At 48.3% G+C, this 27,466-nt stretch overlaps 1 protein-coding gene across 4 annotated transcripts; it reads left to right on the forward strand.

The window, feature by feature from the left end:
• The first annotated feature begins 40 nt into the window (after positions 1-40).
• Positions 41-25,464, forward strand: DEAF1 (DEAF1 transcription factor). 4 transcript variants are annotated; one of them, XM_075095230.1, is made up of 13 exons: positions 41-1,029; positions 2,001-2,098; positions 2,505-2,634; positions 3,503-3,649; positions 4,478-4,617; positions 5,332-5,397; positions 6,311-6,437; positions 8,256-8,384; positions 9,144-9,272; positions 13,702-13,952; positions 21,246-21,311; positions 23,098-23,184; positions 24,752-25,464. In XM_075095230.1, the coding sequence occupies exons 1-13, from the start codon at positions 732-734 to the stop codon at positions 24,854-24,856; spliced, it is 1,773 nt and encodes a 590-aa protein (XP_074951331.1). In that variant the 5' UTR covers positions 41-731; the 3' UTR covers positions 24,857-25,464. The 4 variants fall into 4 exon arrangements, 2 of the variants coding, with proteins under 2 accessions (XP_074951331.1, XP_074951330.1); XM_075095229.1 differs by having other exon boundaries at positions 42-1,029; positions 23,095-23,184; XR_012660852.1 differs by lacking the exons at positions 23,098-23,184; positions 24,752-25,464 and adding an exon at positions 14,845-14,998.
• Positions 25,465-27,466: the final 2,002 nt, after the last annotated feature.

Here is a 27,466-nt window from a genome sequence, read left to right on the forward strand (position 1 = left end):
CCCCCCCCCGCCTACCTCCTCCTCCTCCTCCTCCTCCCCCCTCTCCTCCTCCCCCCCACCCCACACGCCTTCGGGTGCGATCGGAGAGCTCGGGCCCGGTTCGGCCGCTTTCGGGCGGATTCGGGCACTGCCCGTTCGGGCGTCTCCGTTCGCGGCCGGCGAAGGGGAATTCGGGCGGGATCGGAGAGGACTCGGCACAGCTCGGCTTTCTTCGCGCCCGCCTCACCCGCCTTCGGGCGGGATCGGAAAAGACCCGAGCGAGCTCGGCATTCTTCGACCCTCTGGGCCGGACCGCTCGGGGACTCGGCCGTGTTCGGGCGGGCTCGGCTTCCCCACCCCGTCTGTCAGGTACCGCTTCGGGCCGCGTTTCTACGGGCTCGGACGGGCTCGGCTGCGTCCTGCCCTGGGATTGGCCAGCCGGCAGGAAACGCGGGCCGCGCTCGCCGGGAACCACCGATCGCCTTCGGACGAGGCCTGGGAAGACTCGGGACACTTCGGGCACCATCGGAAGCGGTTCGGAAACGCTCGGTTCCGCCCGCGGAACACGTTCGGAAGCGCTCGGGCGAGCTCGGCACCCCGCCGGAGAGCGCTCGAGTGACCTCAGAGGACCGGGTCGTGTCCCCCCCCCCCCCCACCCCGGACCCTCCTCAGCGGCCCTCGGCGGGGGGGAGCGGCGGCCGCCGAGGCCCGCTCGGGCGGGCTCGACTCCCCCCGCCCGCCAGCCGCCTCGGATGGAGGACGCCGACTCGGCGGCGAAGCAGCTGGGCTTAGCGGAGGCGGCGGTAGTGGCGGCGGCGGCCGCAGTGGCGGCGGCGGCAGCTGCGGCGGTCGCGGAAGAACCCGAGCAACAGCAGCAGCAACAGCCGCCGCAAGCGGCAGCCTCGGAGTCGGAGGCGGAGCCCGAGGAGGAGGAGGAGGAGGAGGCGGAGGCGGCGGCGCAGGTGACGGTGATGGCGGCAGATGCCGAGCACATCGAGATGGGAGCCGAGCCCCTGCCGAGCGCCGACGAGGCCGCCGCCGCCTTCGCAGGTCAGGGCGGGCGGAGTGCGCATGCGCAGCTCCCCTCAGCCCCGTCGCCTCAGCCGCGGCCGTAGCGCCCTCCGTCCCGGCCCGGGCGGCTGTGGCCGGGGGCTGCCGCCCCGCATGAGCGCCCCCGGCCCCCGCAGCCGCCTCTGCTGCCGGCCCTGCCCTCCCCCGGCAGCCCGCCCGCCGTGCCAACGCACTCCTTCACCTCGGGCTGCGGTGAAGCGAGGGCGGGTCCCGGCTGAGGCGCCGGTCGCTCCCGCGCTTTTCCAAACACGTTCCTCATTTCACACTACGCCACGTGAAGTAAAACGAGCAAGAGCCGCCTTTGTGCCTTTAAAATTACCTTGAGCCTGTGTCCCATTAAACAAAGTGCCCTGAAACATGCAGAGTTTTCAAGGCAAGGTCCGATATGCAGAAAATTTCAGAGCCCTTCATACCTAGATCGGTGTCTCCACGTAAGCTTCGGCCTTGTTTTTTCACATACTCCATGTGTGGTACTGAAAAACGTGATTTTAGCGAGGTAGTCAAGTGTGCTATACGTCGTAGAAACATCTGGCTGTAATTTTGGACGGTTTAACTGGGCCAAGCGTACAGGTGACGGCGCCCTAGAAATTTATGGCAAGAGTCAGTTGTTCTCTTTATCTTGCCGTTTGCCAGTCACCCCTCTTTTAATAGAAACCATCCCAGTTTAAGGTTTTTTTTTTTAGTACAGATGCAATATTAATTTTTCCCTTAGTTCACCACATGCTGATAACTCCTGTTATGGTCTCAAGGAGGTTAACACATGTTCAACACAAAGCTTAATGAGAATCAGAATGATTGCGTTTATAACAACCTAAAGGTGTAATGAAAATAAGATTAATTTTGAATAGGAAGGAAGAAGGAAATCCAATTATATTTTTTGTTGTTTAGCTGTTTTGTCAGGCTCTCTGGGTGCAGCAGAATATTAACTTCAGGTCTGTTTTGCATTTCAGAGGTCACCACAGTGACAGTAGCCAATGTCGGTGCCTCCGCAGACAATGTTTTCACTACATCTGTGGCAAATGCAGCTTCAATTTCAGGACACGTGCTGGTAAGTCTGTCCTTTCATTTGAAGGCCGCAGCAAAGTCCCACGTACTTCCTTAGTGTAAACAAAGAGCTTGGTTTCTGTTTGAGCTGCAGTAAGGTACAAAAAAATGTGTTTTCATTGCAGTATGCAGGCTTTAAGCCACAAAACCATTAGCTGGGGGAACAGTTTCTTCTTGGAAACTCACTTGGAGAGGTTTTTTTACCTTTCCACCCCCATATACTCATTCTGTAATGGAACTGGTGACCTGGAACATGTAACTTTTGAATTTGGTTGGCTGAAACCTCAAGAACTAACCTAATAAATGCCATACTGATTGGTGTTTTAGGGTACCTTTGAGAAGATTTGGGGAATACTAAAATACATTGGTCTTTTAATGCTATCAATTTAAACTCTTTATTTCTTCTATAGTCTGGGAGAACAGCCCTCCAAATTGGGGACAGCTTGAATACTGAAAAAGCCACTCTCATAGTGGTTCACACAGACGGCAGCATTGTAGAAACCACAGGGTTGAAGGGGCCGTCAGCACCTCTCACACCAGGTATAAGGCACTCTGGTTTTGAAGTGTCATTCTCCCGGGGGGGTTTCCTTTTTCTCCACTTTCATTGTGTTGCTAGGATTAAAAAACGTTATGTGCATAATATTCTGCGGTTGCTTTATACGGATTGTTTGTCCCCTCTTTACGTAGTACTTGTATGTCTTGGGAATAGAAGAATACTTACTTTTTGTTTGGTTTTTTTTTCCCTGTCAGAAATATATTTCATTTTCTTATTCTTTGCCCTAACCCTTGCAAACAAGCTTCTTGAAAAATCTGATCCTGCTGCTGGGCTGCCGCCTGCCTTTCTACACCTGTCCCACCCCCAAAGGCGGATGGATCATTCTAATATCGATTATAAAAGTATGAGTCTCCTAGTTCTGCAGTGTGTTCTTTCGAAAGGCTCCTTGAATGTAGTTTTATCTCCATTCAGGCTGCTTCCTGACATTTAAGTGCCATGATAGCCGATGTCTTTATTGCCAAGGTTTTTGTTCATGGCTGCTTGGCAGTTTCCTTTCTGCCCACAAGATGGCAAGGCAAACCTTCAGCGGTCTGAAACACCTTACGGGATCGCCCTCTGAGAAGGGGAAGATCCAGCCAGCTGCTTACACCGCTCCAGGATACAACCTTGGTGTTCAATGCGCTGTTAGAGCATCTTTCCGAGGATGCAGTTTGGTTTATTTTCAGCCGTTTTCAGAGCGTTTAAGCTGAATTTTGTGTGGTGCACCATGTACCTCACGTTGCTGAGGAGAGGTGCCGGCTGCATCAGTTAACCGCTTGACGCTGTTGCTCCAGCCAAGCTGAGAGTGTGAAGGTATAGCCAGTGTGCTTTTTGGTTGCTGTCACCTTTCTTTTCTTTTTTTTTTTTTCAAAGGACCGCAATCTCCTCCTACTCCTTTAACATCCGTCCAAGAAAAAACTGGAACCAAGTATAACTGGGACCCGTCTGTGTATGAGAACGAGCTCCCAGTGAGGTGCCGGAATATCAGTGGCATTCTGTATAAAAACAGACTCGGCTCAGGTAACAGCAACCTTTGTGGGTGAGGAAGCGTGACAGCTCCTTTTTTACTCTGTGCATTCTTTATTAATCAGGCTACTTTTAAGGGCCAATCGTGAGGAAAAAGAAAAGACACTTTCCTAGGCAGCCGCGTCCCTTTCAATATTATTGTTCTCTTCTATTTTGCTCCTTCTTCAGAGGCTTTTTACCTTTTTCTTAGATCTGTGAATACACAGGCTGCCGTGCAGTGAGTCTCCCCGGTCATAGGTTGACTCCTCTAACGTTCTTTTTGTCTCAGAAGACGACGCGTGTTTCTACAAAGCTCTACAGAGAACCCCTGCTGGAACGGAAAATAGAGAGCTTGTCTCCTAATGGGACTCCTTCGCTGCCTTAGCCCCTCCTCTTTCCTTTTATCTCTGTGGGAAAGCTGAAGAAGCAGCAGCAGAAATTGTCTGTCGACAAGCCTGACTGCACAGCACAGCGCTTCACGGATAGAGTTTTATTCACGACCAGAGGGATTAGAAATTTAAGTGCAAATTAAGGAAGGGTTTAAATGCATGGTGTTTATCCAAGAAAGACTTATCCTTCTTGCGGTTGAGTAATTTTTTCTAGCCTTCTGATGCATTGGTGAGGCCCAAAGCTGGAGCTCTCTAAACATGCACAGTCATTGTCACAGCCAAGGTAATAAGTGGGCATGGTTATCCTAGAGCTATGAGGAGTGGCAGATGGGCGTATTGATTGCTGTAGAGGAACTGCTATTTTGTCCAGCAGTTTCAGTATTCAGTTCTTTAGGAAAGTGACAAAATCATTCTTAACCTTTGCTAACAATTTCTTTCCTCTGTTTCATTTCAGGAGGCCGTGGTAGGTGCATTAAGCAAGGGGACAACTGGTACAGCCCCACTGAATTTGAAGCCATGGCGGGACGAGCCAGCAGCAAAGACTGGAAGAGGAGCATCCGCTATGCTGGGAGGCCACTGCAGTGCCTTATTCACGTAAGGTTAAGTTTGCTTCCTCCTTTCTGCCGGAAGGGGCAGGTAGAGTCTGGGCAGGGTCCAAGCCGTGTACGCTGCTCCGGCAGGGTTCGGTGTGACGGTGCCATGGGGCAACTCGGAAGCAACGTTTTGATTTGGCTGAGAATCAGTGGTGCACGAGGAATTTTTCTAGATGCCTTTTCAAATTGCACAATACAAATCTTGCTTGTACTTGAAAAGGGGTTACGGTTTAGGCAGGATGAAGTCCAGCCTTGAGCTGTATCGCGGAAACTGAGAAGTGAGCTCTCACCCGTGATACTGTAATTCAACAACCTGATCTGCTTCGTTCTGTTTGCCTGACAAACATATTCTTCACCTGCATCATTTATTGATTATTACTTTGGGTCCTTTTATCTCCTGCAGTGTCCAGGAGTCTCATGGAGAACTTGGTATTGTCATTAGGGCGGCAGTTGATTTCTGCTTGGGCAGAAACTGTGTAAAGCCCCGAATTCACATACCCTTGCCTTTTGATTTGAAAATTGTTTGTTCTTCCTTCACTCTCCTCCTGCCCGCTGACCCATCGCTATGACCTAGGGGAGCTGGCCTCTCTGTTACTGTGTCGACTCCCTAGGAGGGAACGGGCGTGTCCCTCTGGGAGCTGCCTGAGTCTTTTAGCAGAATACGGTCGTGCTCTCAGTGGTTTTGGTGACTCTAATGGCAATCGTCTCATTTCAGGATGGGATTTTAAATCCTCACGCTGCCTCTTGTACTTGCGCCGCTTGCTGCGACGACATGACTCTGGTGAGTTGGAGGTTTTACATCTGTTAGTGGATGAACAACTAATCGGTCAAGCTGCCGCGGCCATTTGCGCATGGATTGTGAGCGCCCTAGAGATGTTCACAGGTGCTGTGGTTGCAGCGAGCTTTATCCGTGTTTCGTAAAGAAAGGAGATGAGGAACTGCTGGCGCTGTTGCGTAGCAGCCTCAGTAAAGCTGGACACGAGTTACTGCTTTTTTCTTCCTTTTTTTTTTTTTCTTTTCTAAATAATGTATTTATGTAAAATGCCTATTGGGGACATCAAAGCTATTTGTGATTTTTGACTCAAACTTCCCATTTTTTTGAGTTGGAAAATATGTTTTTATAGGGAATTAATGTAATACTCAGTGTTGGATCTGTATTTGTAGATTAAACCTCTTCAGTTTTTTGGTTGGTTGGTTTTGGGTTTGGTTTTTTGTTTGTTTGTTTCAAAAATGAGGTTAAAGCCCTGAAAGCAGGAGTCTTTAGCTTGACTTGAAGTAGTGTTTTGCATTTCTTTTCTGCTAGGAGGTGAGTGATTTGCTTGTTTCCTAGACCTGAAGCTAATTGTTTCCTGTCTTCTCCTCACTCTTGTTCTCCTTTCTTCCCCCACCTTGGCCTGCAGTCAGTTATTTGCCCAGTTCTGTTCCTTGAATAATAGTGGGAAGAGGCTCAGTCTCTGCCTCCTGAGCTGGGGGAGCTGAGCGTAACACTTTTTTTTTTTTTTTTTCACAGAGTTCTTTTGGTTTGGAGAAGTGGGAGTTTTTTGGTCAATTATTGCAAACCACACATCTTCCATGGGAATACTGCTTGACCGTAGCTGCATCTGGACAGACGAGCAGTAAACCCAATGTCCCCAGAGAGGTGCCTTAGCTAACACCTTTCCTTTTTCCCCTTTTGTGTGTGTGTGTTTTGCTAGAGTGGCCCTGTACGACTCTTTGTACCATATAAAAGGCGGAAAAAAGAAAACGAAATGCCTGCAACCCCAGTGAAGAAGGATTGCCCCAAAAACATCACTCTGCTTCCTGCCACAGCTGCTACTACATGTAAGTCCTTTGGTCAAAATTGCTTCCCTTTTTTGATGAAGAATTGCCACACTGGATATTTTACGTCTATCAGTGGCCCCTTGGAACTAGTCAGCTAAGAAGAATGTCTCATTTTTTGCCACTTCCTTTTCATTGGATAGTTTTATTGGCTCGGTGTCTTTAGCTAATTTAACTTCCTATTTTGTAGAAATGAGCACAGTGTTGCCACATTGGCATTGCAAGTCGAGTAGGGGAAGGTGCAACTCTAGACCTCCATGAGACTCGGTTTTAAGCATCTTAACATCCTTTTGCAGTGGGCAGTAGGTTTCATATTTTGTTCTGAGAGAGGCCTGGATTCTATCTCCCCCCTCTTCCTGCTCTCTCATCCCAGCAGTGCAGGGGGAGTTGTGAAGTCCTGGCCTTGATCCGTAGTGGGTTTTAGGTTGGTTTTTCACAAATGACAATTAAGAAATTTCCTCCTGTTAAAATTGGGTTGAGGGGAAGGCTGGTCCTTCTCTGCTCTGCCGGAAATCCCCGTGCCATCCCCTGAGCTTGGTCTTTGTCCTTGAGAAGCTGGTGGAGGGTGTGGAGGGAGGTTTGTGCAATTTTTTAAAATACATAGAAAAGTAGGCTCTAAGCGGCTGGGTTGAGATCCACAGCCTCAAAGTCGTTAATGAAAGAGGCGGAAGGTGACGCTTTCATCTGCAAATTCCTCTCTAACATTCAGGACACCCTTTGTGACTTTCTGGTTTTGATTGTCAAACCATCTGTGTGAGAACAGAAGTGAATTTGCAAGCTCACCCAGCTCACTCGTTCCCAGTCACATTCACGCGCCCTCCTGCTCTCGTCGCACTAGCATCATCTGGGTGGTAACATTACAAAGTGAATTGGGGAGGAAGCAACAGAAATCCAGAAAAAGAACAGCCAAAAGGAAGATTAGATTAGCAGCGGCAGCAGGAGGAAGAGAAATATGCAAGGATTCGATAGGGTTTGAGGGGGGGTTTATCCCCCAGAGAGGTTTAATCTGTATTGGTGAGGTGCTGTGAGGTTGTACGTTTGCTCACGCTGGTGTTCGGAGGGAGGAGGACTGCTTGTTCTGGTGGTAGCCAGCTATTTAACCAGGCATGAATCTGTAGCCTCAGTGTCTTAAAATTGAATTGTTGTTGGCGAAACCTGGCTGAGCAGCGTGCCATGGAATCGGTCCATTACCAAGAAATGGTGCCAGATTAATTAATCCTGTTTAAAAAGGGTTTTAAACATTTTGAAGCCTCTCAGGTATACTCATCCGAGAGGATTTTCTGCCTTCTTCCTTGCACTGGCCCAGCATATTATATCATTCTGTGCAGATAGACAGCTAAAATTGTCCAGCTAACCAAGCTGCCGTAGAATTAGTTGTAATCCACGGGGTTTTTATGTCGCTCTAAGTAGTAAGATCCACTCTTGCTAAAGTTGTAACAAATCAGGATTAGCCAGAAGCTGATGGGTTTTGTGGCCCCCCTGGCTCTTTCCGGTAGGAGTTAAGTTTTTGCTAATATAATGATTGCAAAGGTGGTGATTATGGAGGCAGTATGTTGTAAGTGAAAATCCTGGCCTCCTACACCCAGAGAATAAACAGAGGCCTGCGGGAGGCCAGAGGTGCCTCCAGAGGCCAAGCGGGGCTTTTATTCCCATTTCGAGTTGTACTGGTCACAGGCGTGACCCATCCTTGGGTCATCCCAGGCCACTTACCCATCCATCAGCTCGCTGACTTGGGGTGATTCAGAACAGGGATATCGGCAGCTGAACAACCGAGGCCTCCGCGCTGAGTGTTAATTATGAAAGTACTTCTAATATTTCCAGTCACCGTGACTCCTTCTGGACAGATCACTACCTCCGGTGCTCTGACATTTGACCGTGCATCGACAGTGGAAGCCACAGCAATCATCTCGGAAAGTCCCTCCCAGGGCGATGTTTTCACTGGAGCCACTGGTAAGAGTTGAGGTGTATGTCTGCTAGACATCCGTGAGAGGGAGGAAAGAAAGTTTGGATGCCTGCTGCTGTGGCTAGAAGCATTTTGAACGTTGCACGAAGGATTTATTTCTCAAGAGTTTACGGAGAGACTATATGTAACCCGCTGTCCTTCCTTTGAAACAATTTCAGCATCTTGAAACCTTACCAGTTGTGTAAAAGAAGTTAAAAGTTTTGTCCAGATGTTGCAGCTGCTGAGGAACACCTCTGCTGATTTCGAGGGGTTTACAGTCACCTCTGTCATTTTTTCATTCCTCCTTAGTCCTTAAATACTACCAGAACCAAAACAAAACTAGCTGAGTGTTGAAACTAAGTGAAAAATGCTGAATAAATGCTGAAAAATGCCAGAATAAATCAAACAAAATATAAATGCACGCCATAGATTTCAGTGCTTTCAGTTTGATTCATGCGCAGGGTTGTGAGCTCTGCTGAGGGAACTGTCCTGCTCCGATAACCATAGTTCCGAGTCCTGTGATTATTGTAAACACTGCGGTGTGCGGGCGGGAAGCCAGCAGTGACTTTTGCCTTTAAAAGTGAAGGCAGAGAGAAGTGAAATCAGTACAGGGTTGCCTTGCTTGTTAACTGTGTAAAATCATGCCCCTGTTTCTCATAATCAGAGAGCGTAGGAACTTGTATAAAATGTAAAAAAACTGTATGTGAAAGAAGCTGTGCCAGAGGCCGTGTTACACAGTGATTCCTAACGCCATTGTTGTTCTGCAGTCCAAGACACCAATGTCCAGCAGCCTTGCCGGGTCAATCACCCAGAACCTCACTATCCAAGCTACCAGGACAACTGCCAGATTTCACCTTTTCCTGAAGCTGCCCTGCCAACGTCTCATCCCAAAATTGGTATGTTTTGTGTCCGTCACGTAAGACAGTTAGCGGTCCTTGAATTTACTCTCTGATCTTTCTCAGCAAAGGAAAAGATTGAGGCAGAAAAATAAACGTTGCTTCTGTTTTGCTTTTGAGTTTTGCAGTTTTTAAGATTTGGACAAGCAGATTTTCCACCCTGTGGGAAGTTTTGCACTCGGTTACTGAGAACTTTGATGTGTTGGTTTCTACCAGAGGAGGCCATTGTGATCCTGCTTCCTAAATCATCATACAGTCTCCTGCCTTTCCCGAGGCTTTTGCTTCAAGGGTTTCCTCACCACGAGGGCTCTGTGGCTAAACACTGATGTAGTTTTTGATCTGAGGAGACCATCTCCTTTAAAATTATGTCACAGAAACTTCTCTAAAGATTCCCGCACCTCTTTATGAATCCACTGGTACGTGCTGAAGGCAGTTTTGGGCAGGTTTGATGTGCTGCTCTCGCGTCCAGTGTCAGTTTTCCATCCCTTAACGCTGACGTTTGTGCGGGGGCGATAGGTGCTGGTTGACAAGTGCAGTGGGAGCCTGCCCTGCTGGGGTCACGTAGGCTGTGGAGTGAAAAACAGAAAGGTGGTATGAAAAATGACAAATGCAGATCAGCCCTTTGGTGTTTGATAGGACGGGTTAAACTGATTATCAGATATCTCTTCAAATGTAATTATGTAAACGTGATGGCCTTTCATTTGTAGAGCTGACTGATTAATGAACTGCAGTGCTCCTACTGGTAGAAACTGGAACCATTGGAGAAACTGGAATTGCAGGCTTGGAGTGTTGTTCTTGCTTTATGTGTTTTTATCGAGCCTGGACAAGAGATACAGGACGGGATGGTCTGCCACTGGCTGGCGGATGGGTTAGGTGGTGTATAGGCCTTGTACTTCCCTAAGTTCTATGACTCTGTGAAGTTACGCTGATGCTCGCTGATCTCGCTGACACAGAGGCGCTGTTAGACAGGCGGGTTTGATCCCTGTTGCGGTTCTCTCAGACGTCAAGAAAAGATCATTTAAACATGTTGTAAACCTTTGTGCAGTCTGAAGTCTTTCTTTTTTAAAGCCTGTGTTCTCCCCTCTGTATGACCTTTTACTTATTCAGAGCAGCACCGTGCATTCCTGCTCTGTCTAGGATGAAATCTTGTTGTTGGTTTTAAGTCTTAGTCAGATTTTGATGTTAGTAGATAAATATCGAATTTTTTTTTTTTTGTCTTTTAACCAGTGAATATGTTCTCTTGACTGATATGCCTATGCCAAAGTGAGGGATCGGAAGTAATTCCTGTCAGATAAGTTATCAAATGCCATGCTGGGATTAAGTTGTGCCAGAAAGGTAGCAGGGGAACGGCTCTTCTGCAAGCAGCTACTGATAAAAGACCAGTTTATCTCTTACTCATATGTAAGTGCAAATAGTTCTATGCCAGCCATGTGCAAATTGATTGAAATTATTGTTTTAATTAAGGGCCGTTGAGCGTCAAATGTCTATTTACCTGAACTGTGGACTTGCAATTCTGTTGGTGGGAAAAGGTCACACATCTAACGCGCAGCGACCTGCAGTACCGTGGGTTCTGAGACTCGTTCTCTCCCCCCAAATCTCTGCTGGATTCTTTCAGCTTTTACTGCTTGCATGAAAAACTACCAGATACAACCTGGAAAGGGTTAAAGTGTTAATACCCTTAAATTAGTTGCTGTCTGGGAAGCTACTCAGCAGCGCAGTCCTGCAGGAGGTCCCGTTTGCCTGCAGATGCTGTACTGGGGAGAGGTTTGATGTGAGGGGAACTGCTGGCATTGCAGCCTGGTGCAGGAAGGTGTGCTGGCCTGTTGCTGTTCAGGACAGTATTTACAGCTGAATTTTAAGTACCATTTGAAGTGCAATCAAGAAGATTTTTGTCCTGAATGGGGGTGTGTGTACTGTTCGGTCTTTTTACCTAGGTTGTGCAGTGGGCTAGTCTGTGTCCCTGTCCTTCAGGAGAGAGGTTTGAGGCTTGTTCCTGCTTTTCTTTTTGGAGCCACCTTAGACAGACCAGTGTGCCAACATCTGTAAGGACATCCAAAATGGGTTGCCGTGGGAGACTGGTAATAAAGTATATGAGAATAAAGCACCTTTCAGACACCTCAGCCTCTCTGTTTTGTTCCAGAACTTCCCGCTTAGTGAATTTCTTAGCTCTGGTTTCAAGGCAAAGAGTCTGGCTCCAGTAATGGCCTGATTTACTGAGAACACTGGTCAGTGGCACCTCTGCTGCCGGCCGCTGTCTGCGTGCCCTCCAGTGCAATGCTGCAGGTGCTCCAGGCTTGTCTACAGTAGCACCAGCAGTGCGGCACCTGGGAGACAAGCTGCCTGGCAGAGGCGCTGGAGGAGTTGAGAGTCATGCCTCTAAAAGAAAAGTGGACGCTGGCAGGATGCGAAGAGGATTTAAATGGCTCAGCGCTTCTGCAGTTATGTTCCTGGCTGTGTTCAGTGTTTCTCTGAGGGCCATAGCATCCACCAGTTGGAAGGTCCTGATCCTGTCACTCACGAAAATCAAGGAAGCTAACTGGCTTTTGGTGCCGGAATGCTAACAGCTCTTCCCTTGACAATGCAGAACTATCCAGGAAGGAATGTGGTTTCTCAGGTTGCAGTACTTACTGCTTTTTCTGTGTGCTGAATTCTTCTGAAACTCCTACCTAAAGACGTGAGGAGAAATCCTGAAATAGACCCTTTGTAGATCTTGGTGGTGCTCTCTTTTTCCTAGTAAACAATTCAGTGAGGAAGTTAGAGGTCAGCTCTTGGTAGGTGTGAATGTCTTGGACATAATTTTATGGTAGATGGTGGGTATTTATCACTAGAGTTAGAGTTAAATTTTGGAAAAATTAGGCCAGTAAAGCCAGATAACATTTGTTTCTGGGAATGTTGCCTGAGGTGAGCTTACGCTGTGTACTGTTGGGTTCCTGGATCTAGATTTAATTTCCTCACACTGCATTCTCCCAGTGTACATGCAAACCCAGCGCTGTGAAAAGGAGATGTTTTAGTGACACAGTAACTGCTGGTTTTGTGAAATATTTGCAGAGGTAAGACGGACATTGTTGGTTTTCTAGGGCTTTAATTTCTAGCAGAGGCTTTGGGAAAGGGAGGACTGCAGAGCCCTGACAGTTCAGGGCGCTGGAGGTAAGTTCAAGGAAAGCATGATTAGGTTACCAGGGTAGGAGTTTAGCTTCCTCCTGGTGGCTTCCTACAAACTGCAGTTACAGTTAGGATTATGGTTAGGATATGAAAAAGTAAAGGCTGCAACCCCTTAGTAATTGCTTGGTTTTGGGTTTTTTTTTTTTCTTCTTTTAATGTCCCTTGGAGTATGTTTAGAGGTATTGCTGGGCTTCTGTGCTTTTGTATTTAGTTTCATGCCTGTGGCATTCTGGTTTATACAAGAGTGAGGAGTGAGGATTCTGGAGGAAAGGGCTGTAGACAAGAAATAGCTTTCTTGAAGACTGTCCAACATAGTCAATGTAAGGCAAATATCCAGAGATGTTAGAGCCTGAAGCTAAAACTTCCACCCGGCCTGTATACAGTCACTGTCACCTTTGGGATTAGGCAAGGAGAGGTTTCAGAGCTGCAATGGGCCTTGCTGTTCAGAATACCCAAGGTATCTGAAACAAGTACACATAGCTGTGAATACCTTTTATTAACACTTTTGGTGTTCCGGTGTGGTATGTGTATTTTTATGCCCATGGTTTGTTTTACGGGTAGGATGCAGGGTGAAGGCGTCCATAGAAATCATAATTATTGAGGGTTTTTTTTAAAGGGCTTCCCAACTGGTGGTTTTGGAAGGGCATGTTTATAATACATGTAAATTTGAGGTGATGATAACTGTCTGGTTTTTATTCCAGTCTTGGGCCAGGGTTGTGGTTCAGATCAGAATTCAGTAAGCGAAGGGGAGCGTGGTGTGGATCAGTGCCTGTTTTTTGTAGTGCTGCAACCTGAGAATTGACACCTGTATAGTGCCAGCAGGATATGTCAGAAAACTTGATGTTTTGGGTCACCGAGTGACTTACTATAACCTTACCTAGCAATACTTAAGGGAAATATTGGGTGGAACCTTGTGATGACCGTGGCAGAGGAGTCCCCAGGAATGCTGCCTTCATTCCTTACGTGTGCAGCAGTGCCGGAAGGTGTTAATTCCTTCCCAGAGTAACCAACAGGATTGGGAGTACATGTTCCTCTGTCCTCTGGGCTTGAGAGTGCCCCAAGGGCTTGTCCTGCACAGACCCATTCTGTGCACGTTGGGTCACAGAAGGCAGACCTGTTTAGCAAAAACTTAGCTGGATTGGAAATTTTTGCAGGCTGTATTTTAAGAAAAGCAACGAAAAAACACAACAAAACCACACCCCACACCCCTTTATGGAAATGAAATGCCCTAATGCTATATTTTTTCTTTTTCTTTCTTTATATTCAGTGTTGACCTCCCTCCCTGCCCTGGCGGTGCCCCCCACAACCCCCACCAAAGCCATATCCCCTTCGGTGGTGAATGGGCTGGAAGTGACGGAGCAGCGGAGCTGGCTGTACTTGGAGGAGATGGTCAATTCATTGCTCAACACTGCCCAGCAGCTGAAGACTCTCATTGAACAGGCGAAACAGGCCAGCTCCTCCTTCCGCGAGGCTGCTGTCACGCAAGCAAAAATTCAAGCTGATGTGGAGAGGAAAGAGGTAATTATGCCAGAGAAGGTGAGAAGACTCAGCCAAGGGCATCTGTTTGGCTGAGTGATGAGCAGAGCAGTACCTCGCTGGTTGTCACTGGCCACACCAGTGGGAGCACTTAGAAATTATTTCTCAATGTCTTGAGAGTAGAATTACCAAGAGAAACCTGAGCTATTTTTATCATGGGGTCAGGAATAGAGTCTCTGGGATTCCAAGAGCTGTGGGCAGCAGGCTAGTAACGTGAACTGTTTGGTGTTACGAGTCCTGAGCTGTCCCATCAGCCGTCCTTAAATTCATGGGACCGAATCCTGGTAGAGGGAAGATGGTGAGTGTTCAGCCACACGGTGGCTGCTTTTTTTATGCCAAGCGAGCGGGGCTATCAAAGAGGCTTTCAGTGGCCCAAAGAGGCAGAGGGATAAAAAGAACAGCAAGCTGTAGGGTTTATGGGGAAGATAAGCAGTAAAATTTAGAGGTGTCTTGCTGAGCATTGTGCAAGCAAAGCTGATCTCGCATGAGTCCTGTGGTAAGACTGCAAGGCTGGCTGGCATTACAGGAGCATTGACTCGTACCCAGGGGCCCTTCTCTCCTCTGCAAGGCATTATCTACAAGGACAGCCCTGTTCTCCCTGCTTTTCTTCTCTTTAACTGATGCATGGTAGGGACCCTGGATTCTTCTTAACACCAGCTCATGCATGTGCCCCAAATCTGGCTCCATGCACTGCTGAATGCATTCCCCTTCTCCCCCAGATCCACAGCTGCTGGCGTGGACTTACGGGAGAGAGGTGGGGGGCTGCGAAACCGGTGTCACTGTCGGTAGCCGATGAACTCCCTTCCTGTATACCACACTACCTGCTGTTGTCATCGGCGTTATTGCTAACGTCAGCTTTCCACTGAATTCATAGGCACGAGTGTGCAGCAAGAGACCTTGAAGAAATGTGTGTGGGAAGACTTTGCTGAGAACTGAGAACCCCTATGACAGTCCTTGCAGCGTCTTTGATATTCTTTGCCACGTTGTCTCTGCTAAACTCTTCTGTACGCTGCATCCTTGATGTGCAGGTGTGTGATACGTTGAGAGTCTAATTCTTCCCTGCCTTCCGCCTGGGCAGAATGGGTATTCGTGCTGCTGTCCAGGTTTGGGCCGTCTGCTGCTAAAAAGCTGTGTAGAGTGTGGGATACCGAAAAATTGGAAGCTTTGACACAGTTTAGAGATGAACATCTGACTTTGTTTAACTTCGCTCTCTGCTCCTTCTCCAGTTTATGTGCTGTCTTCCCTTCTGTTTATCCTTACAGTGGTTTTTGGAACGGTTGTTCAGAGCCTGTTCCCCTCACCCTCTGATCCAAATCCAGCTCACTTCAGCGTGCTTCTTGCTTCTTCTTGCGCCGGGAGTGGGGGTTAAAACCACTCCTGTGTATCGATTAAAGCGCTGACTTTACAAGGTGCAAGGATGAGCACGTGTTTGTTTCCAGAGGAAGTCCCTTTCCAGGAACTATTGAATGCCCAGTCAAACAACTTGTGTGTCTTACCGTTCTTATTGTGTAATGGGTACCCGACAGTTTTGTATTTTGATAAAAACACTTGCTCATGGTGGTATTTTTTAATATACAAATAACAATGCTCAAGCTCGCGGCTGTGTGCTAGCTTCTGGAACCATCTGGATGATATTACAAGTAGCTATTTCTGAATTCCTTCTAGTGAACTCCACATTTGGAAAAAACTCTGGGTTTCTGGGTACAGGGCTGCCATTGGACGTAATCACAATAAATGTCAAATAATTGGCTGTCTGCTTTTGTGTCGGTCGAAGGTGCTTTTCTGATTTCATGACTCTCCCCCTGATTTGTAACGCAAGTCTCCTTCCCACCCTGAGTATGAGTGTGGTCAGACTGCTTCTTCTGACAGTTAAGGTATATGAGAGGGAGAAAGAGGTGTCTTCCGACTTTGGTTGGTGTTGATTTTTGCTGGACCAATGTAATACAGAGGAAGTAGGTGCTTTTTCACTACTTTCTGTTAGTTACACCGACAGAACTTCTAAGGGCTAACGAACGGGGGGCAATCTTCTCGCCATCTCCTCCATTTGCATGAGCAGAGATGGTGAGCACAGCAGTGTGGGCGCTTCCTTGTGGGAAAGCCACCAGTTTGCAGCATTTCTGTGCAGCGGCGTGTTCCTAGGGATGTAGGAGCGAACAACTGTGACATCGTATCAGAGCTGCAGAGCAAAGGCAGGACAGGTTAAATTGGAACAGAGCTGTAGACTCAGCTCCTCCAGGAAGAGTGACTTAGTACCTAGCAGGGTTAGAGAAATCTGTTCGGAGCAGGCTGCTCCCAACGGGATACACAAGCTGCATTGCCGTGACTGTAACTAATGTGTATCTTTAGTTTTCACAGCGGCGCAGAGCTATTCCCCCAGCTCGGTGTCTTGAGGACGTTGAGTTCAAGCACTTTTGATCTTGTAGCTGCCAGTAGCTCTGACCATATCCCTCTGTCATCCCTGCAAAAGAGGGATGGCCTCTGCCTTCTGGCAGAAGAGCAAGACAGAGCGCCTGGGACAGCGCTGTCTCTGCCTGCCCTTAGAGGAAGCCTGAAGTGGCCCCAAGCTTAAGCAGAGTAGAGAAGAAGTGGCAAGAACAGCAAGCATGTAGGAAAACTTACTTGTGCACTTCCTTTGCTTCAGTCTTCCTAAAGAGCAATAAATTAAGCATTAAGAATTTTTAATTGCAGCTTATATGCTTTGTTGATTATTCCAAATCGTTTGCTATATTGCATTTCACTTATTATACTTATTATTTAATGAGCTTTGGAGTTCATTAAATACCACAAATGAGCCAGTCTGCTCCCATATAGCAGCAGTTTGGCTGGCTTGGCTTTAAATACCAGAAGTTGTTCTCCATACTGAGCAGTGGTAAGTGCTTGTGGGACTTGCAGAGCTCTGAACTGTGAAAGGCAGGCTTTTGCTCTGAGTTTTCTTTGAGCAGGGGAGGTGTTTGTGCTGCCTGTACGCTTATGTTCGCATCTGTGAAGTCAGAGCAGACATCACTGTTTCATTCTGGTCACGCTTGCTAATGATATTATCCAGGACTATTCAAAGGAGTCTTGGGATACATTATTCCCCTCATTTATATCATTTTGAAGGTGGAGATGCCAACATCAGAGAGGGACTGTGGCAGGAAGGGGATCTGCTATGTGTAGCAAGGGAAAAACCATAAAAAATTATAAGGGCAGCATAAACTAGAAGCATCTACAGTCACGTTTCTTCCTTAAGATGGCATGTCTAATCTGAATTTTGCAGGAGGACTGGCTCCCTAGTTTCAGTTCCAAACACATGGCGATACCTAGACACAGAGTCCTCAAAAGCGACAGGGGGGCTGAACTGGGAAGTGCTGAGCATTTAGGCATTAGGCTGTGCAGAAGTGGAATATAAATGCCTGTCTTCATAGGTGATTATAGAACATACGGAAAAATACCCTTGCCTTCCACTCTTCTCTCATGCCTGACATGAGGGGTTTTTCTCTCTGCTTCCCTACTGTCCGATTACAGCTGTGTAACGCCCCGTGTCAGGGCCCAGTGACACCTTAGCTGATCTGAAGAAACTGTAGGTCAGATTCCAAGTGCCGGAGCTAAAGGCTTCACCAAGAGAGTTTTTCTTGCACGTAATTTTGTAATTTGGAAGTCCTTGCATGCATGCTGCTGCTGTTTTTGTCCTTTTTAATTTCTGTATGTTTGTTTAAGGATCATGGTTTGCTGGGCAGATTTCAGGACTGAGGATCTCTTCCAGATTTTGTCTCCATCTTTGCCACAAGTTATTTTGATGCCCCTGGGTAAATCCTTGGCCTCCCTGGGCCTCAGAGCCGGCTCTTTAAAATAAGGATAACACTTCCTTCACAGGGGGCTCGCACACCAGTTTGCAAAGCGGTAGGATCTCTGGGTACAGGGCTGTGTAAAGTAGCCTCGGCCCTGTAAGTCCTAGAAATAAGGGCAATTTGTAAACCTGAAATCTACAATTCCCACATTTATGAAAATCTTCTGCAATAATTTCTTTTGAAACAAAACTGTTCTAGAGTCTAAGAAAGTGGTTAAAAATACCTTCCCTGTTGTGAATGCTGTCTGCAGTAGCTCCTGTGCCTGCTGCTGCTGAGAGCTCCTTAATTAAAAAGCAGAGCCCTCACAGAGTTAGTTCCAGACATGAAGCTGACGGTTTAAGAAACGTTGATGGCCGTAAGCCTTGTGCTTTCCGTGTGTGAACACGAGGCGCAGGTGGTGCTCGGCCTGCGTACGGCTTTATGTCATCAGGCACCAAATACGAGTTGCATTTATGTTGCCTGGAAGGGACCGACATTCTGAAAGAATAACAAACCATAAGCTCCCCAGCTCGGTGTTCACATTAACTCCTAAAATCCGTCATGTTTATTGCAATATATGAAAATATCAAAATATTTGTAAGCTTCTTCCAGACTGCAGCATTTTGTGGGGGGGTCATTAAATGCAACTGCTCTGCCAAAACTTCATGCGGCCGTAAGAGGAAGCTCTCCGCTGTCGTTATGCATTAGCTCGTGGCTGAGTGCGTCCGATCCGTCGGTTCTATCGGAACGTTGGGTTTACTGCATTTTTTGGTTTAGGGAAAAACATTTAGCGAGAGAGTGAGCAGGGCAGCAAAGGCTCCGTGTCTTTTACGAGAGAGATTTGACAACTTGCAGGACTGGCCCGGAAGGGATGAAGACAGGACTTCACACAGAGGTGTGAGTGCTTCGGCAGTGCTATTTTTTTTTGAGCATGCACGAAGCCATCAGATAGACTTTATCAGATAAACTTTAGGAGGGGGAGAATACAGGAACTCACCCAATTCTGTACCAGAAGATGTTGCTGGAAGATAATAAAGACATTCGGGAAATGTGTTAAACAGTTTTTCTGTAAAAATTTAAAAGAATCAGTGTCGAAATCTGACAAGTGTTTTAACTGAAATAGCCCTCTTGTAACACAGTGATGCCTTTGGAGCCCAGCCCATTTGAAGACAAGGTGGAAGATTAAATCAGCTAACAGCTGGACCATCTGCCTTCTTTTTTAGAAAGATTAAAACAATTCTGGTCTAGAGAGTACAAAATTAACCCAAAGAGGGTCAGGCATTTCAGAAATGTAGCTCTAGTAAGCAAATAAAGGTTTGTGCGCTCCAAAGCAGCAGTGAAGACAGTTGAGAATTGGTGGTTATCGGTTTTGTGAGAGATCTGGATGTGCCTGGCTTGATCCTCTCTCTTAATCACACCTTTGCTTTCTCCATGGTTTCTGTATGGCTTGAATTCTTCACGCCATGGGCTGTGCAGAACCAGCGGACTCGCAGGGCGGACAGATGGCAAGGAGAGAGAAGGGGGTTAAACGTGTGGGTTTGGGGGCTGAGAGCAGAGGTGGGGGAGCTGCTGTGGCTCAGACAAGGGCGGAGGTGGCTGGGCTTCCTCTTGATGTCTTTCTCATTGGCGATCGCCCCGGAGAACAGGGTCAGCCACGCTGGCAGAGGGTGGAGTGGAGTCTGGTGGTGGGAAGGGTTTTAATTGTGGAGCTGCAGCACTTTCACAGAACTGGAAATCAGCATGCTCAGCCCTGGCACTACCTCTGCGTGGGCTGTTGCAGAGGGGATGGTGCCGGCTGGGATTATGTGTGCAAAGGGTTTCAAGCTGGGTTGAAATGCCAGCTCACCGCATGCTTTGGTGTCTGTATTTCCACTTTCTTCACTAAAAAGAAGTTTAGAAACATTATGCAGTTTTCCTAGGCCAGCACTCTTAACGTGGGTCATTTGTCTTTCACTTAACAGTGGAAAACTCAGTTTAACCTTTCCTGAAGAATCCAGTTTCCTGCCAGCCCAGTTCTCTGCCTGCGTGCAGGCAGGCAGAGGGCAAAGGCTGCGGCACGAAGCATTGAGCCCCAGCTTCTCCACGGCCAGTGCTCACTGACATTAGCGATTCTTTCAAGAATCAAGGTCATTTTCTTCCTGAGACACAGCAGGATTGACTCTTAGCCCAGAGGCCCCATCGCAAGCTTGCCGGTACATTCCCTGTCTTCACAAGAATGCTTACGGCTTGGACACAATTCTGGTTTTCAAAACAGTACTTTCGAAATGTCCATACACGCGTTGCACGCTTCGCCTCTGCAGTGCGGGAAGCATCGGGGAGGCCGTGCCTTGGTCCTGTCTTGCTAATTAGCCTGGTCTTGCCTATTTGTCAACTAATGGCAGAACCCAGTCACACCCCTCACAGCGGGCAGCACGAGGCTTCCCTGCCACCTCCTCCAGCTCCCTAGTTTTTTTTAGTTTGAATTTGTGTCATGGTAATATAAAGGTTTTGAAGATGATGATTTCATAGGAGGATAAATACTGATGTCAGGTCACAGAAACCCTTGTTAAATTAAGCTTTTAATCTCCTTATACATTGGGTCACAGTCACTCCTGGATAAACCCGCTTTGCCTGAAGGTGGGGCTTCGGGTTTTTTCTTACTTTTTAACTGTTCCCAATAAATTTAAATAAGGGTTAGCACATAATCAAATCGGGATCAGTTTTGAATGCCTTTGGTGTAGGGCTCCCATCTCAGGCGCGTTGACTGCTGAGCATGGCGAGGCTGTAGGTGGAGCGGCACCTGGTTGGACTTGCACTGGTTCAGAGTCAATCTGCAGCACGCCAGAGGTGTGCTTCAAAAGTCACCTCCAGAGGACTGCTTAAATCAAAAACTGTTCAAAAGTACTTCTACGCTTTTATTAAAAGGAGGAATAATGGTGACTATTGATGCTGATTCTAAAGTCTTGAATGTGTTACTTTTGTTTGGGTTTTTCCCCCTAACCCGTTCTGTTGGGCTATGCCATCCCTTTGGACTCTCTTGCCTGTTAGCGGATTAGGATCACCGGACTTGACCCAAAATTTGGCCCAAGAAGATGGCACTTGACCCCATTACCTCAGCATTTTCCTCGTGTTTCCTTTGCTAACTTCTTAGGTTCTCATGCGGGGGGTGCAGTTCCCTTGTGGCAATTGAGCCACCTGTTTTAGGAAGGGGTGCTTGACCGGATGGAGCGGGGAGAGTGGGGTTTGAGTAGATGCTGTACTTCACTGGCAGTTTGTCACCTCAGGCTTCTTCATCCATCTCCACATCAGGTCATAGTGTCCCTCTCTTAGAAGGGAGGAGTGAGTTTCCCCTCTGTCCTCTTGCAACTGCAGTTTTGGGCTTGCAAGAAGGAAGCTCAGTGTCAGGACCCTCCATCCAGAGCACCCTTTTCAACCCCTTGCGTCATACCTGGGCTGTGAAATGACAAGTCTGGTGTATTTTCCCTTGCAGCAATATCAGAACCAGTTATTTCAACAAACAGAAGATGTGGATGGGAAAACAGAAATCATCATCAAGGTAAGCTGGGGATGTCTCGTGTTTTATGAAGAGTCTTTTGTTCTTTGTCTTGGTCCATTTAAAGATGCAGAGGTTTTTTATCATTGCTACAGAAATCATGTGTTCTGTACCTGGCCTTGCCTTCTGGCGGAGATCTGAGCTCTCCCGAGCCGAACTAACGCTCTGTCCAAGCAGAGTGTGCCCCCTTCCCCGAGCCTTCCAGGTTTTCACAATCCTTTATCGTCATCTGGCCAGGTCAATCAAGCTCACTCGCCTCTGAGTAATGGTATTACAGCTCTGATGGATGGCCGTCACTGAGGCGTGATAGGAAAGAAACTCTTCCTGTTTGCCGTGTGACTCAAAACTGCACGATTCCCTCTGGCTTTCGGAGTGGGAGATGATTTAGTTCAGGACCCATGATTTAAACCCTTACAGCTATATGCGTTCTTCAGTAGTCTTTCTAAGATCTCCAGGTACAAATGCACACCCTGTGTATTTTCAACATTTCCCACTACTGTACAGGTTAGGAACAGCGTCAATCAAGTATCCCTTTGGGACAGGCTTTGCAAGTCCCAAGGAGCAGCTTTAAGCCCCTTTCTGGTGGCTTGAATCCCCAGCCGTCCATCAGGAACACAAATACAGCTCAGTGGCGCCGACTATTAATCGTAGGTACATTGGTAAGGTGTGAACAGATGGTGCGATGAGCTCGGTGCTAATCAGGGCGCTGATTGTTATGTTGGTTGTGCTCAAAAGAGAGAAGGAGTTGGTGGAACTAAAGACGCCTACGATACTTTCACAGCCGAGAAACGCTTCCTGTCACGGCCTCACACTGCTGCTCTGACGTGCTAATGATTTGTCAGTAATTTAATGAGTTGGAAACAGAATGCTCTGTGAAGTGCTTATTTTTGTGATAGTTCAGTGATATTTCCACCTAAACATAGAGGTTATATTAATTGATGTCGCTGATACAAGATTAAAGCGATAGACACAAAAGCATCTTTTAGAAACCAGGTGTGATTTTTCATCCATGTATCCTATCTCACCTTACTTCTAGGTCTAAGCCCTTGCTCCTGTTACAGCCTTCCTAATTTTACTCCTCTGTCTTCCGTTTCCCTGTTGGGACACTGCTTATGTAGTCGTGCTGCTGACTGGCAAAGGAACAAGCCTGCTCAGCCCATAGGCACAGATCCCTTTTTCCTCTCAAAAAACAGGGCAGGATTACACTGAAGGGTCCCATCCTTACGCCCACCCTTGTCCTTCCTCAGACCCCCTCCCAGACATATGCAGGATTATAAACCAAAGAAAGCACCAACCAAATCCGCCTTTTGAACTTTAAATTTGAGGTAATCTCAGAGCTTGAGTACGGACGGCCTGTGCGTAGCCTGTACGCTGCTGTCTGGAATGGCCCCACCTGCGGTGTGTTAGGGCTGACCCCTGCCCAAGCCTGCAACAGCCACGCTGTGGTTGACGAGACACAGGACCCACATGGAGGGAGGCACCTCTGTGCTACCTTGGACGGATTTCCATGACCGCTCAGTATCTCACCCACAGTTTCCAAGGGCTTCTTGCCCACCAGAAAGGAAAATGGGGGCGCATTTCATTTTCCAAAGTGATCCCTGCTAACATGGCAAGGAGAGTGGGTCTCTGAAAGCGTTTCCAGAAGCGACTGGGCCTGTTTGCTTTGTGTCATGTGTTGAGGATATATTGGGGAACAGGGGCTTTACCGCTGCTCCTGTATTACACTTTGGTGATCTCCCTGTTGTTGCTATCTCTGACGTGGTCACTTTGCTGTCTATTTTCACAGCAGTCCTGTGTCAACTGTGGTCGTGAGGCAACGAACGAGTGCACAGGATGCCACAAAGTCAACTACTGCTCCACTTTCTGCCAGCGGAAGGTATAAGCTTGTTTGTGAGTTGCAGATTCTGTTGTCTAGAGGGGGCTGTGGCACCCCGGGGAGAGCCAGGCAGCTCTGCCTGCTGCCTGATGAGTGTAAGCGCAGCGAGAGGGCCGGGCAGCGGAACTTGCCGTGTCCTGCCAAGCCTTGCCCGGGTCAGCGGCCCCAGCATCCCAAACCCACCCTGCCCGGCGGACCTCCAGGCAAGACTAGCCATGGGGCAGGGTCCAGATCAAATGGGTGGGGAAGGTCCCAAGATTTGCACACACCTTCTCAAAGGGGATCTAAAAATCAGAGTAACACCAGAAAGGAGGGTGCGGACACCTCGCTGGGGGAGCTGTGGGGACCAGTTCTCTGGTAGCGCTTTTACAACCCTTCCCTGCCGTGTCCTGGTAAGCTGAACCCTCCTTAGTACCTGGGCTCCTGCTGCATCACTGAGGACATAGTTCTCTTATTCTCTACATTATTTGTGATGCTACAGATGACGCAGTGGGACAAACGGTAAGATTTTGAACATGGCGGAAACAGGTATGAGGAAGTACGGTGGAGGAAACTGCTGTGCTTCATGTTTCACAGAGGTTCCTTACGAAGACCCTTGGCCCCATGCTTTGGAGGAAAGGATAATTCTGGGCTACAGCTCTGCAGGCTATCCACGTTCAGTCTTCATCACCTGAGGCCAGGTGTATTGAGTAGCCAAAGAATTTTGACTGTTTCCTTTTGCCTGTAACAAAGTGCAGTGGTGGCCAAGTTTCCTGTCTGTGTAGCAGAAAGATTAAAAACTCCAAAGAATGATCAAATACCGCTTGCAGAAAACTTAGACCTTCTGCCTGCCGCCTCCCCAGGTGTCTCACGGACAGAAACGCCACCCTGCTGTCCTCTCAGTGCGAAGCGCACTGGGAAGCGGCACTGTGTAGTCACCTTTTGTTCCCCTACTAGACAGCTTGTCACTCGTGAGGGGACATCAGCCCACGCCTGTAGCTGCTGCTCTGCACTGTAATAGGGTGGGAGAGCTTGAAGTGCTTGTCCATAGCTGAACCCTTGAGATTCCCCCTGTATTTGTGAGCCACGATGTGCGACCTCTGCGTCGAGCGAGTTAGAGGAGCATTTTGTTAGTTCAGACTAGAAGTTAAACTTGGTCAGTCTTGGGAGGAATTACATTCCTCTGCCATGACTGAACTACGACCCCTCGTATGGCGTTCTCCTTCAGGAGCGCTAGCTTGTAGCCAGCTATCTTTCAGCAGAGGGTTTAAGTCAAGGTTCTGACTCTGTCTCAGTAAAATTGTCCATGACCTAAGTGACGTTGATGTCCGGGATTGGTTTCTGGATTGAGAGGCCAGCATTCTGCTTAGTTTGTGTCCGCCTCCAGCATTGACCCGGTGTGCGGTGCCTTTCCTGTCTGCCGTTAGTCTCGTTTGGCCAAGCGCTAGAGCCCTGCCGTGGCCCATTGGTGCTGGAGAAAGCGCTTCTCAAATAGGGCTTCTCTTGGGGCCCCGTGTGCTTTTGCAGGCCGCGCTCTTTCCAAGGGCCCTTTCCCTTCGTGGCCTTTCCATCTGCTCTTCCCTCACAGGACTGGAAGGACCACCAGCATATCTGCGGCCAGTCGGCCACGGTGACAGTGCAAGCCGACGAGGTGCACGTCACGGACAGCGTGATGGAGAAAGTCACCGTCTGAGCCCACCTACCTCTTTAACCGTTCACGAGCAACGTGGTGCAGCCGGCTGGATCGGCAACCCGGCGTGAACGGTCTGTCCTTTGCAAACACGCACTTCTCTCTATTGAACTCATTTTTGAAAGACTTTTTGATACTGTGACAGCATTTACCTACTCCCAATCCTCTTCCAAAACTTTGAATAATACACAGACTGTGAAAACCTCATCTGGACAAAACAAACCCCGCCTAACGGCAGCCTCACAGCTGGGAGCCACCTTCGGCTTAAGGAAGCTTTGACTTTGCCAGGCTGGAACCTCCACCGTGTGGATGATGGCGATCTCATCATCTCTCATGAGATGGATCTCAAGCAGGTGCTGCAATGAGATTCGCTGGTATTTCCTTCTCCCTGTGCCTCCCTACCTCTTGTTTGAAAAAAGGAACGGACCTTCATTTGGTTTATTTAATTGCCTTGAAAAAGTACAAGTTCTTAGTTTGCCAACAGAAGGACTTTTTCTTTTCCTGTGTTCCCTTTGTGCTGGGCAAATTTGGAACACACTGGAGCTTCTGCACTTGAATAGAATTGAAAAATAACAAGTTGTTAAATAAAATGCAGTGAAAGCGTGAGCGTACCTGGCGGTACTGTTTAATTCCCAGGGCAGCACTTTAATGTGCTGATAAATCAGCAAGCCGCGGCAGCGTGGCTGTCGGGAGCCAGCGCAGCTACGACGCAGCTGCGGTTACCCACGTGTGGCCTTTACTCTCCGTCTCCGCGGGAGCCGGCGGGGACGTGATTTATTCAGCAGGGGAGGTGCGGTGTCATCACGCGGCGTGCCTGGCCTGCAGCTCGTAGCGGCCGTCTGGCCAAAATCAGGTCTGATCGCGCCCAAAGCACGAGTGCATTTAGAGCGCTGTGCTGCCGCTGCCATTCCGTAGCTACTAATTAAAGAAGCGGTGCGCATTAGGAAGTGATTTGCTTCGTTCACTGCAACAAAATCATTTAATTATGAATGTACTTTAATAATTTAGGCTAATCGTACGTCTTTATTCGTGTTTGAAGATTGATGCTCCGGGCTGGAGGAGTCTCAGTAGGCACACACACCGCTCCGGTGGTTTTTTAGCCTCGGGCATGACAACCGTGAGGGGTTACTTGTCCTGTCTGGTCACGCACTCCAGTGTAGTGTTGGTGGGCGAGGAGGATCACGGTTCAGCTTACCCAAGAGGGGCCACCTCTGAACCACAGTGACCCAACCCAGCACCGTAAATGCTGTCAAAAGGAGGAAATCCTATCCAGAGTCGCAGGGTAGTAGTAATAGAGAAAAACACGATGGAAAATACTGCAGTCTTACGCTAGCCGTTACTGACAAGTCCATTACTTCCTCTGTGAATCCTAAAGGTCTTGCTGCGTTACCCTCCTTGTATTACAAGGAGATGGACAATGCTTTGTCAGCTCTTAGAGCAGTTGCTGCACTGCTGCGTCTCTCTTCGGAAGCACCCGCCGGTTGGGTTTCCCTGCAGCAGCAGCAGCTGAGAGGCAGCGACGGGCCCTTCCCGTGCAGGGCGGGCAGGGGTCTCCAGCAGCCGTCGGTGGTGGTTGATGAATGTCACTTTCTGGCTCATTACCGGAAAAGTTATTCCTCCTGATGCAGAGCTTAGCGAGCAAGGCAGGCAGCACTCTGACGGCCTCCCTGATGGAAGCCGTTCTCTAGGGGAAAGCCAAGTGCAACGTGAAGCAGGATGAGAACAGAAATTACACGTGTAAAACTCCTGGCAGGGAAAGAACAGCCAATTCCTTAGACTCCCATAGCAAGATGCTCGCTCCTCCTGCTTCCCAGAGTGATACTTTCGTATTTCTGATAATTTCTTCTCGCACAGTGTCTCCAAGCAGAGGTGCTGTTCTCAGGGGAGGCTGCCGAGCCGCAGACGAGTGAATCTGTGGAACCAGTCGCTCCTCAAATAAATGAGGGCGAGGCAGCAGCATCTGGCATCAGAATGCAGCAAAGGCTGGCTCTGAAGCGGCGCCTTTGGAGTACTAAAGCTGTGCTTTCAATGTCAAACGTAGCTTTCAGTTGGAAAATATTGCTGTCCCTTTGGCTCACCTTGCGTTCTCCACAGAGAACCGTCCCTGTACTGTCCTGCTGGTTGCGAGGCACAGCGCTGCCTGGCTCCAAGGACAAGTGACGAGGTGAGCCGAGACGCCAGGCATGCAGGCTTGACGTGTCTCCTGCTTGTGTAGGGGCCTGGGCAGCAGCTCACGCAGACACGGAGCCAGCGCTCCACCAGCCCTGCCACATCGTCTGTGGCTGAGTACAGCTGTGCCTCGGCGGCTGTCTGACTTCTGGCTTTGCTGAATCTTTTAAGGGGGGAAAAAAACCCACACCGTTGGAAGGGAGTGGGGCACCTTTCCTAAACGAAAAAATATCGTAGGTATGAGTCATCTGTAACTGAAGCTCTCGGGGAGCTTCCCATCAGAGCCCTGGTATCTGGGGCAGCTGCGCCCCAATGGAGTGGCAAACTACAGATCTCAAAAATTTACAGTGTAATCACTGTGGCAGTTTAATAGGTTTATTTATTGATGATAAATTGCTCAAGCATTTTTTATTCTTAGTCAAAGAAAACCTCCAGACCTCCCTG

The sequence above is a fragment of the Phalacrocorax aristotelis genome, chromosome 5 (genome assembly GCF_949628215.1).
Source record: "Phalacrocorax aristotelis chromosome 5, bGulAri2.1, whole genome shotgun sequence".
NCBI lineage: Eukaryota > Metazoa > Chordata > Aves > Suliformes > Phalacrocoracidae > Phalacrocorax > Phalacrocorax aristotelis.

Excerpts from the sequence above, each read along its gene's own strand:
- DEAF1 (XM_075095229.1), top strand. The coding sequence starts at position 732 with ATGGAGGACGCCGACTCGGCGGCGAAGCAGCTGGGCTTAGCGGAGGCG. Across the intron at positions 1,030-2,000 it reads GGCCGCCGCCGCCTTCGCAG|AGGTCACCACAGTGACAGTA; the intron begins GTCAGGGCGGGC and ends TTTGCATTTCAG. Across the intron at positions 2,099-2,504 it reads CAATTTCAGGACACGTGCTG|TCTGGGAGAACAGCCCTCCA; the intron begins GTAAGTCTGTCC and ends TTTCTTCTATAG.